The sequence below is a fragment of the Paramormyrops kingsleyae genome, chromosome 7 (assembly GCF_048594095.1).
Source record: "Paramormyrops kingsleyae isolate MSU_618 chromosome 7, PKINGS_0.4, whole genome shotgun sequence".
Lineage (NCBI taxonomy): Eukaryota > Metazoa > Chordata > Actinopteri > Osteoglossiformes > Mormyridae > Paramormyrops > Paramormyrops kingsleyae.
Genome location: NC_132803.1, coordinates 1,865,693 through 1,877,803, shown reverse-complemented (window position 1 = coordinate 1,877,803; position 12,111 = coordinate 1,865,693). Strand labels below are relative to the sequence as shown.

Sequence of the window (12,111 nt, the reverse complement as noted above, 5' to 3'; positions counted from 1 at the left end):
ATCTTGTTAATTCAGAAAAACAAAAAAATGCTACTCGTTAAACCTGGATTATTACCCCATTAATTCGGAAAAAAAACATTGCCGTTTTTTTTCAGATGAACAATACGCTTCTGTTGAGAAGCACAATATATAGTGCACGATTTAGTTTAACGTACTCACTAAATACTAAGCCGAACTCGCAAAATCCGTAATATGTGCGCACGATATGATTTTATTGTGCTTTCAAATTGCTATTTCGAGCACTCTAATTAAGTTGTGCGTATGTTTTGGTTATTTATGGTTTAGTACAAATATAAAATTGTCCGTGCCCTCTTCAGGGCTTTACAACACCAAGTAAATGCAGACAAAATATCACTGAAATCCCTAAATAGCTTTGCTTATGTGTATGGTGTTTTTTTAATATAGCTAATTAATATTCTAATTCCTCTTTAATCTGTTTGGTGTTTGACTCGGGTTATTTGTGAATGTCTTTTGTACACTAGCTTCTTACCTTTGCCCAGAATCTTACCCCTAGCCCCCTAAACCCAGTCCCACTTCCTGAGCCCCCCCTGTCAATCTCAAAGGTTTTGACTGCCTGCTCTGTGCTGGGTGGCTTTTCATGGGCCACCTGTCGGGAAGCCTGGGGCCTCGAAACAGTGGATCATGTGGCCCAGGACTGTGGGAGCACATGCAGATGGGATGAGGGTTGCAGCCCCCATTCCTGAAAACACCTCATGTGCTGTTTTGTACCTCAGAAAAGCTATTATTGTTGAATTTCTTGGCTATATCGCAAATTTAAAGTAAAAAAAAAAAAAAAGCAAAATGCCTTTATTGTCAATTCTGCCATATGTAAAGGACACACAGGGGATTGAAATGATGTTACTCTCAGACCCAAAAGTAAGTGAAATAACGACAAGCAAGACAGATACAAGTTTAAAAAATAAATTTAAACACTTTGTGCAAAAGACAATAGGACAATACAATCATGCAATACATCATAGAGTAACGTTGCTTTGAATACAAGCATTAGCCAAGTATAAACTTCACAGTAATGCCAATGAAAATGGATAAAGAAAAGGACAGGATTTCCCCAGCAATTTAGGCAGACCCCCACCCCAGCGCAGCCTTGCCCTGCCTCTCCTGTTTGGATTGTCCTGGCCTTGGGCTGATTCCTCATCCTGTCTTCAACACCAAGACAGTCCAACACACTTCCTTCTTGGTTATTTTTATTGGTGTCTTTTGTTCAAGCCAGTGGGCTTGACTGTCATACCATCCAAATACAGGTATACAATGGCAATGAATAACATTCCCACAGGATGGGGGGGTGTCCGGGGGTGTCGCAGGGGCATGGACACCCTTGACAGATTCAGGGAGCCTTGCACTTGTCAGGGGCCCTTAAATACATACAATTCTATGTAAAATATGGGGGAGGGGGGGTGCAGAGTGACATCCAGAAAGTCTAGGTACTCCCCTGCCCAGAGTAACATCCAGAAAGTCTAGGTACTCCCCTGCCCAGAGTGACATCCAGAAAGTCTAGGTACTCCCCTGCCCAGAGTAACATCCAGAAAGTCTAGGTACTCCCCTGCCCAGAGTGACATCCAGAAAGTCTAGGTACTCCCCTGCCCAGAGTAACATCCAGAAAGTCTAGGTACTCCCCTGCCCAGAGTGACATCCAGAAAGTCTAGGTACTCCCCTGCCCAGAGTAACATCCAGAAAGTCTAGGTACTCCCCTGCCCAGAGTGACATCCAGAAAGTCTAGGTACTCCCCTGCCCAGAGTGACATCCAGAAAGTCTAGGTACTCCCCTGCCCAGAGTAACATCCAAAAAGTCTAGGTACTCCCCTGCCCAGAGTGACATCCAGAAAGTCTAGGTACTCCCCTGCCCAGAGTAACATCCAGAAAGTCTAGGTACTCCCCTGCCCAGAGTAACATCCAGAAAGTCTAGGTACTCCCCTGCCCAGAGTGACATCCAGAAAGTCTAGGTACTCCCCTGCCCAGAGTGACATCCAGAAAGTCTAGGTACTCCCCTGCCCAGAGTGACATCCAGAAAGTCTAGGTACTCCCCTGCCCAGAGTGACATCCAGAAAGTCTAGGTACTCCCCTGCCCAGAGTGACATCCAGAAAGTCTAGGTACTCCCCTGCCCAGAGTGACATCCAGAAAGTCTAGGTACTCCCCTGCCCAGAGTGACAATAATGAGTGATGGGGGGGCTTCACAGAACTTAAAGAGTTAAAAAAAAAAAAACAAAGCACAGGACAGTGCAATACAGTGTAGCTGGATACAAGGGATCATATGTGTATGTGAGCAATAAGTCACACAGCAGCAGCATAGCGGGCTGCTATAAATAGATACATAGTATGAAGTTAAAGTCTGTTCCCAGTGCAGGCCCACAGAGGTATTGTGGTACAGGGTGATCTGTCATGTGACTCTTGGGGCTGATTAGGATGACAGGGTAACACGCAACCCTGCCTTTTTAGAAGATGGGGGGGGGGGGGTGGTCCTTCAGCAGCGACAAGCTCACTTTGAAATGACAGCTAGACAAGGCACTCAGTTTTGACGATTCTCTGGATCATTTAATGATATTATGGACTGTAGATGATTAAATTCCAAAATTCTTTGCAATATTACACTGAGGAATATTATTCTTAAATTGTTGCACTAATTGCCTACACTGTCTTTCTTAGAGTGGTGAACCTCTCCCCATCTTCACTGCACAGAGTGGTGAACCTCCCCCCATCTTCACTGCACAGAGTGGTGAACCTCTCTCCATCTTCACTGCACAGAGAGGTGAACCTCTCCCCATCTTCACTGCACAGAGTGGTGAACCTCTCCCCATCTTCACTGCACAGAGAGGTGAACCTCTCCCCATCTTCACTGCACAGAGAGGTGAACCTCTCCCCATCTTCACTGCACAGAGAGGTGAACCTCTCCCCATCTTCACTGCACAGAGCGGTGAACCTCTCTCCATCTTCACTGCACAGAGGGGTGAACCTCCCCCCATCTTCACTGCACAGAGTGGTGAACCTCCCCCCATCTTCACTGCAGAGACTCTGCCTCTCTAGGAGGCTCTTTTTATACCCAGTCATCATACTGACCTGTTGCTGATTAACCTAATTAGTTGTGAGATATTCAACCAGGTGTTTTGTTTTAGCATCACACAACTTTTCCAGTCTTTTGATGCTCCTGTCCCAACTTTTTGTAAACATGTTGCTGGCAAAAATTCAAATTCAGCATATATTTGTCATAAAACAATGTATCAGATTCAACCTTTGATGTTGTTTTTGTTCTATTTTCAATTAAATATTGGTTTTGTGATTTGCAAAGCATGACATTCTGTTTATCTTTACATTTTACACAGTGTCTCAACTTTTTTGGAAATGGGGTTGTATAAAAATCTGTGACTGCAATCAAAAATTAAAAATGTCAAAAGTCTTGTATTTTGTTTGGTTACTTGTGGTTAAGGTTAGGGCTGGGTAGGGGTTAAGGTTGTCATTGTTGGGATTAGGGCTTTGTCCATTTCAATGAATGGACGGTGCCCACAAAGATATTTATACAAACTGAATACAAATGTGTGTCTGTGTGTGTGTGTGGGGGGAGGGGTTTTGCATAAATCATATTTAAGGACCAAATTGTCCCCAAAGTGTAGTAAAACCTGAAATTTCCCTACTTTTGGGGACATCTTTTGAGGTCCCCCTTCGGATAACCTCTGTTTAGTGCAGCGATCAGATTGCCCAAGATGCAGTTTAATACCAAGTGAAAAAGAGCCTGTGTGTGTGTATTGCCCTAGATGTGTATTCCCACATTGTAATGAGCTTCGGCTGGGACTCTAGTCTTCTCTGTTGGTGCCGATTAGCATTCATTAATACTCTACCAGTCTAATGATAATTACAAAGGAATTTCTTTTACCTGTTTCATTGGTTGTGGAGTTGGGCCTCTATATTAATGTAGTGGTCACTGAAAGTAATGCTAAGAGTTTTGTCATTTTGGGCTTAGGAAAATCGTAACAGCCATTACATAGCGATAGACTGGGGTCATAACCACACTGAGTAATTCCAATAGCAAAAAGCCCATAATGAGTACCAACTCCATGACAGGCCTTCAGGAAAGCTGCCTGCTCATTAATCGTGGCTTGTTTGAGCAGAACATTGGGACATTTAACACAGCTCATAGTAGCATGCAGGGGGAGAAGGTGTCAAATTAAAGATCAGATGAAAAGGAGAGCATGTGGCCCCCTGGAAAGATCACACTCCAGTGGGTGTGTATTCTAACAGACCAAAAGCTTGTCTCATTGCAGCTGAGAAGGCAGGAACTAAAGATCAAGACGCTGAATTAAGCAGCTGCTAATGTGAGGGGATTCAGTCAGCAGCACAGCTGATCTGTCTGCAGGAGAATGGCCACATCCTGCAGCACATTCCAGGTCTCAGACAGGAGGTGCCAGTGGCTCATGCCATTGGCTGCCGGCCGGTGGGCGTGGCCGCTTGCCCTGGCACTCCTGAGATGAGATCGGGATCCCAGCGACTAACACCTCCAGTTAGTCGCTTGGATCCCGAATGGGGACAGACACACACCTGTGCGGGATGGTGACCTCAAGACGGGACGACTGCTCAGCACGGCGTGGGCGGTCAGAGTGTCCCTCCGGAAGGAGCGCCGCCCTGCTGGGGAAACACTCAGACCAGCATGAGCATGAGCCAAGGCCAGCAGCTTGCACACCACGCCGATCACATTACAGCCCTAAATCCACGCTCCACCTCTGTAAGCTCTGTAAGCTGGGGGGGGGAAGCATGAAACACCAAGGAGCAGGTCTGCAACCAAATGCTTTCGGTTCACATTTCAGGGGGTAACTTTAGGCTTTTGGGTAAAGACCATAATTAAAAAAAAAATCATAGGGTAAAAGAGGACGAGGCTGATCAGAACTATGGCGGATTGACTCACCATCACTACAATGAGCTTGGGCAGAAGTGGGGGGGCAGGGGGGTCCACATTGGCTTTAAGGAGATACCCGATTGTACTTGGGGGTTAAGGTTAACAATAATAAGAAGCCTAAGCTGTGGGTGTAGGCAGGGCTGTGACCCCCCCCCTCTCACCAAACCCCCCCCCCCCCCCCCCCCAAACGAACAGCTGTGCCCTGTGCTGTTCAAGCAAAGAGGCTCTGCAGTCTAGACCAGTCTGATGAAGGAGTTTAAGCCCAGATCAGTCCTGGGGCAGGACGGACAACCCACCCCCCGCCCCCAGTCACCCAGGGGGGCCCCCATGGGGGGGCAGGTACCACGGGGTACTGCTGGACGGCGGCTTGGCCTTTAGTTTACAGTAAACAAAGCACCACCTGGTGTGAGTTCAGAGCCACGTGCAACCTGCTGGACTAAACGAGGCCCCCACGAGGCCCCCGGCCCCCACGAGGTCCCCGGCCCCCACGCCCCAGTTGCTGTGTGCAGCTTGCAGTGACGTACATAATGTTTTAAAAATCTACCCTGTATAAATGTACATAAACTTAAACCAATTATTAAGTATCCATCCTCTTCCCATCATTCCCATGGACACTGGAGCATTATAATAGTCACTGTAAAAACTCTTTATGTAAATGGGACATTCATTCATCCCTGGTGGGATATTGTGTTTTCGTATACCCTATCCTGCTCTCCATGAGACCACCAGACAGGAGAGAACAAGCCTGGGCGTCGCAGCGTCAGCCTGCCGTACTCCGGAGCTGGGGCCTAAGGCTCATGCTCATGGTCCGAAATCAAAATTACTCTGCCAACTCTGGGATGCAAACCAGGACGCTTCTGACCCACACAACCCATAAGAAAAGCTTTCCTATTTATAACAAGTAAAATAAATAAAAGGGTAACGCACAGCAAGAGCAGCAAGTCCGAGAATGAAGCACCATTCAGTCTCCTTGGATGGCAAACTTTCAGACACACAGACAGACAGCAGCACAGTAAGACGGTGCCACCACCAACTCCGCAGAGGCCGCTCATCCTGTTTGCACTACCTTGGCATCGTGGCAGGCTTAGGAAACGCCTGGAACTCTCATCTCCTGGTGTGTCGGCCTAGAAAGACGCTTGTTTTGTGAAGCAAAGACATAAACAGGCTTTTGGAAGAGCCCAGAGACAGAAACAGGCGTTTTCCGGAGACGCTGATTGTGTGCAGGAAGGGTGGGGGGGGGGGGTACGATGGGCCTGCCGTGGTACAGAAAAGGTCCTGAGGGATTCTGCTGACATCCTGCACATTTCCGAAGACACTCACCCATATCTGCGCAACCATGACCCTTGAGACTGAACGCAGCAACACAGAGCCGTGTATAAATGCTTTATTCAAAGCATCATGCAGTATCTAATACAGCTACATCACAAATTAATTGCTAGGCACAGCTGCCATGTGCTGATGGATTTTATCAGAGCCTGTTTCTGTTTATCAGAAACTGTGCAAGAAATGCAGTTTCTCTGCTCTGGATCGATTAAGCTTCAGTTTACACAAGTGCTGAAAACATGAGCGAGAGCTCAGTACAGCAGTCTGATCTTCTCCAAAATTCCATAGTCATGCACACATATATATACACTATACATGTCCTTTTCCAGCAAAGTCCTGCACTGGAGAATGCAGCAGTAGCCGGCATGGTCCACAGCCAAAGCAGGCCCCCTTTGGGAGGAGACGGTCTTCCCGGTGAGGAGGAGTAGCTGCCAGGAGCTGGTTTACAGTGCTCCTCCGTGTTTGCCCTGGGTGTTGGGTCACCTTCTGTGAAGATGGCAGCACCAGTCCGGGTTCAGACCACACGGGTCAGCAGTGCTTCTGAGTTAGGCTTGTCCACGCATGTCATCTCAGGCCAGAGAACATCCCCCCCACCCCCGCCTCACCTGAGGCTCGGCGATTCACACCTTCGTGGCCACGGTATGGCCCTCACACTTGTGGCCCTGTGAGGACTGGGAGCTCACAGGAGCCTCGGCATCCTTGCTCAGGCGGAGCAGCTGCAGGCACTGGGTGCGGAAGCGCAGGTCGAAAAAGGCGTAGAGGAAGGGGTTGAGGCAGCTGTTGACGTAGGCCAGGCAGGTGGCATAGGGCAGCACCGTCAGCAGCCAGCTGAGGAAGCTGCAGGAGCTGGGCGCCAGCTGGAGGTAGGACAGAGCATCGGCGGTCTTCAGCATGTGGAAGGGCGCCCAGCAGACGGCGAAGACGGCCACCAGGGCGCTGATGATCTTCAGCAGCCGCCGGCGCCGCTGGTCCTCCTTGTGCACGGCGCCGAAATGGAGGCTTATGGCGCGGCCAATGAAGCAGTAGCAGATGGTCATAGCCAGGAAGGGCAGCAGGAAGCCCAGCAGCGTGGACGAGAGGCTGAGGCCGGCGATCCACATGCCCTCCTGACCTGCGTCCGTCATCATGGGACTGAAGTCCATGGCGCAGATGATACGGTCGTGCGAGTCACTCAGCGTGGTGCGGAAGAGCAATGTGGGGGAGGCAAGCGTGACAGACAGCAGCCAGATGGCCCCCAGGGAGCCCAGCATCGTCCCTTTGGAGCGGGGCCGGCCGGCCGGCAGCGGTCGGACGATGGCCAGGTAGCGGTCGAAGCTCATGCAGGTGAGGCAGAAGACGCTGGCGTACATGTTGAGCATCACCACATAGCTGCTGATCTTGCAGAGGGCCACGCCAAAGGGCCAGTGGTAGCCAAAGGCGGTGTAGACCGCCCACAGCGGCAGCGTGACCACAAACGTGAGGTCGGCCAGGGCCAAGTGTCCGATGTAGACGTCAGCCGCCCGGCGCTTGGACTCGGACTTCCAGACAGTGATGATGACGAGCCCGTTCCCCGACAGCCCCAGGATAAAGATGACCATGTAGAGCACGGGTACGAGTGAGTACGAAGGTCCCCACTCTGCATACTCACACGAGGTTTCGTTGTCCTCAAAGTAGTCCCCCTCCATCTTGGCCAACTGGAGCACTGTTACTTTTCAAAATGAAGTGTCTTTTCCTTTGTTGTTTGTCTGATCAGGAAAATAAACAGGGAGAAACCACAAGCAACAATGAAGTAGAAAACAAAGACTCTTCCTGCAAACTGTAAAGATGCCTTCCGGTCACTGGACAGCGAGCTGCACCCAGAGCCCAGCAGGTACCGCGTGCGTGCGCTGGCCCCTTTTAAAGCTAGTCGGCCCCGCCCACAGCCCCGCCCCTGGGGCCTGCATCACAACCCCTCCCTCTCACACATTTCACCTCATTTCAGTCATTGCTTATATTTATTTCATATCTATTTAATATATTTATACTTTAGCCGTATGTAATGTTTCAACCATTTTGCTTATTTTTTATTTATTTATTTATTTGTTTGTTTGTCTTATTGTCCCTACAGTACCTAGCCATACTTTGATGCTTGTGAGTGCCGCGGATTTGTTTTGTGCTGTCTAATCCTGTTACATGTTGCTGACTGGATGGCACGAGTAAGATTTCCCATGTACTGATGTACAAAAGGCAAATAAAAAAATTGAATCTTTATGCATTTGTCTGGGGTACTGAACCACAAAAATATTTTAGTTAGAGAGACAGTGCTCCCAGAATAATTACCACTGTAAAAACGATGATCACAAACAAGAAAAAAAACATATGGGCACATGTTTCCGCATGTATAAAATAATATATCTCGCAGCTGACATCTGTCTTACTACGTTTTGGATTCAAAACGATCGACTCTATACCAGATTTAGTGTGGTCATAAATTTAAGGCAACTTTTATCTTTATACGAACACGTATGTGAGAGCGAGGTACTGCGAATAAAGTAACGTGTCGCCCGAAACGAGACGCTGCGTGTCGGACGGCAAGTCGGGACAAGTTATAAAATGATTTTAATGTGAATGGGCGGCTGTTGTACTGGCGCGGACTTGGTGTGAAACGCATATAGGTGTGGGAAGCATCTCGTCAGGATCCGGAGCATGCCGGCATCTCCTTAAACACTGCGACAATTTCAGCATGAATACCCCAAGAATGAGATAGATCAGTGCATTGTATATCTTTGGTTGTACAGGTCGATAAATATGACCAGTTTATACCTTAAGTAGACCTTCTGTGATTAAACCAAAATTGTAAACCACAAACTGACAAAGAACCCGTGACGTTCTTTATTTGCATTGTTTACAGCGTCGTTTACAAAGAAACTAATCAAAATAAATACAATATTAGAGTGCAAAGAGAAATTCATAAATATAGAATCAGAATCTTTATTATCGTTGTATAAGTACAACGAAATTGGATGCAGTCTCTTTCAGTGCAGAACCATTTTACTAAGCAAAAAAAAAAGAAAAATAACCGAACTGGATTTCAGTTCAGTTTAATTTTAGTCTTTTCCTGATAAATTTATTACTATCATTTCAAGAAGGAAATAAATAATAAATAGCATATTAAACTGTTCAAGCAGTCTGACTTTTTTAACCACGTCTGGATTCTCTCTAACATCAACCGTTTAAGAAACTTCCAGTGATTCGCAGCAGCAAGCGGTTGGTCGTGGCGCCTCGGCAGCCGCGCTCCGCTGACGCAGTGCTGATGTCAAACGATCACACTGATCGTGCCGCCTATTTGTGCGTTTCTCCGTGCATAGCGATCGTGGTCTGTTGCGCGTTGTTGTAGAATTTTAAAGTTGGAAAATTATTTCGCTTCCAGCCGGCTCGATTTTAAACTTGTCAAACTGTTTTGTTTCTGACTGCTGCAACAGCTAAGGGGCCCACCGGGAATTCTCCCCAGTCTACCAGTTGGCCACTCCAGGCGTGGAGGTCACCCGTGTGCCGTAATTAGGGAGAGGGCACCGCTGTACCTGTGTTTGCTGTTATATATCCAAGCTGACCAATTTACTCCACAGATTCATCGCTCATCAGTGGGCTAAATGTGGCGCCAAGAGCTGTTCAACTCAGACACAACTATCAGTCAGCACAGCGCCTCTGAGTGCCTCTCCCCTGGCCCCCAGATTCGGTGCCTCTGAACTCAGCACCCCACCCCCCCCCAACTAAACAGGGAGCAGGAAGGATGAATGAGCTCATTCAAAATCACACTTAATTTCTTTCCCGTTTGTGAAATGGCATCAGGGAGAGGATGCAGAGCATGCAGCCGGCCTGAACATCCCGTTTGGAAAAGCCAGCGCCAGCACCCGTATTTAGAGATATGGATAGAGGCTCGGCGAAGACAGACCACACACAGAGTGGACAGACATCTGCTGCGTGACCAGCTGTGAGCTGGTCTGAGCTGTAATCGTCTCGGCCTGCAGGCGGCCATGTGAGCCACGCACTGCGGAGTCCCGCAGGGAGAGGGAAACGCCCCTTCAGCGCGGCCGCTAATCAGATGCGCTTTCTGGTGCCCGAATGCTTTGGCTGGATGTCAGCGGCCCACTGACACAGATCCGGCAGGCAAAGCTGCATGTTGTGTTTCCCAGCATTGCGTTTACCTGCGGCTGAGCTGGGTCCATGAGGTCCAGCCCACCCTTTCCTTATTTGGCCATGGAATTAACCCTGCTCACATGAACCCAGTCTCCATGCGTCTCTCGAAACCTGTGCCTGGGATTCTGGGAGTGTAACCCACAAAATGTCTCCCCCCACCCCTGCCCCCACTCCCCAGGACTGACCTCCTTTTCAAGTGTGACTCCCCCAGTACTCACAGGAAGTACTTGGGGATGAATCCTGGGCTCCGTGCGGTATGATGCCAACAGACGCTATATGGTACCCTGGTCATGCTGTGTGAGAATAAGTAATGACATCAGAGGCGGAGGGAATGTGGAGTAAATGGGGCGGACGCAGGTACCTGAGGAAACTCCCCTTGTACTTAAAGGTAAAACACAGTAAAACAGGCAGCGTAGGGGTAAAGATGTCTCAAAGAGTTTAGTCATTTCTGTGGGAGGGAATCCGAAACATTCAGGATTCGAAAAACCAAGAAGTGACAATAGCTCATGTGATGTGAAGCCATTCAAATGACACGCAGCTTCACGTCTCATGTGATGTGAAGCCATTCAAATGACACGCAGCTTCACGTCTCATCATGGCTGCTCATCTTTACACAGTCCGTGTGACAGTCCTGACGTGCCAGAAGAAGCAAACGGGATTCTGCCGAGGGGCCGCTTCAGAAACACAAAATGTCCCCGAGCTCCCGGCCCACTCACACAGGCCTCCTGATTGGCTGCTGCTTATGGGCAGGGGGCTCCAAGGGTCTTCGGGTATACAATGGCAGGATGGGACGTGTCCTCTGTGGTGTTCCAATCGGCACATCCATCTCATTGTGTTTTCTTTCAGCATTTTTTGCATCATAAACGTTTTGCAATCATTTCTGATATGTCCAAAATGCCAAGTTTTGGAATCGTTTTGGGGATCAGCAGAATGCCTCTCAAAATGCCAGAGCTACTATCCACTCATTCTGAAATCAAAAGGACTTGCTAAAGCAGGAAGAGACACAGCCCCATAGGACCAGGAGCAGAGCGATACACGTTCCTGCACGTTCCTGATGGCTCCTCAGGATCAGCACACACACGCATCCTCACCAAGGTGCAATCAAACTACACATTAACAAAAAGAGCTTTTTGTCATTTGGGTGCATTTAGATGGATGGACAGACAACCTCCTGTAACGTCCCATCGAATCATCCAGTCCAAGGTGCCCTTCCTTCTTATCTGTTTACCCCAATGACATGGCCGAGGGTGACAGGCAACGTTTGTGTGTCCGTGTGCAGGCAGAGCCAGAGAAGCACTCAGGAAATAAGCTGACAGCTGAACAATGATAGGAAGACACTGTTGTTGACACAGTGATTAATGCTAAACATAGCTCCCTCCTACCCCCCAAAATCTTGAGCACAGCTCATAAACCCCCCCCATTTTCCTGCAGACTAGGTCTCCCTAGATGGGGGGGGGGGGGTGTATTAACTAACGCACTGTTCTCCAGCCAGACCTATGCATTCATCATGTTCCTTGGGTCGGTTGAGAGAGACAGACAGACAATGATAGGGTGCCGAAAAAAGAAAAAAAACTTTTATTAAAATTCTTAGTCTTGACTAACAATCAAAGCACAAGAAAAGTATTATGCAGAGATAGAGAAATACAAAAGAAAATCTTTGAAAAAGAACAAAAACAGTTTATATAAATAAATCGTCAGAAGAGGGCCTCGGTTACCAGGGCAGATGCCTAAAT

The 12,111-nt window shown here is 48.2% G+C and overlaps 1 protein-coding gene across 1 annotated transcript; it reads right to left on the bottom strand.

Annotated features, from left to right (window-relative positions):
• Positions 1-6,268: 6,268 nt before the first annotated feature.
• On the bottom strand, positions 6,269-8,063 carry LOC111838528 (apelin receptor A-like). Its single transcript, XM_023801594.2, has one exon. It carries the CDS (start codon positions 7,885-7,887, stop codon positions 6,844-6,846), a length of 1,044 nt encoding a protein of 347 aa, XP_023657362.1. The 5' UTR covers positions 7,888-8,063; the 3' UTR covers positions 6,269-6,843.
• Between the last annotated feature and the right edge of the window lie 4,048 nt (positions 8,064-12,111).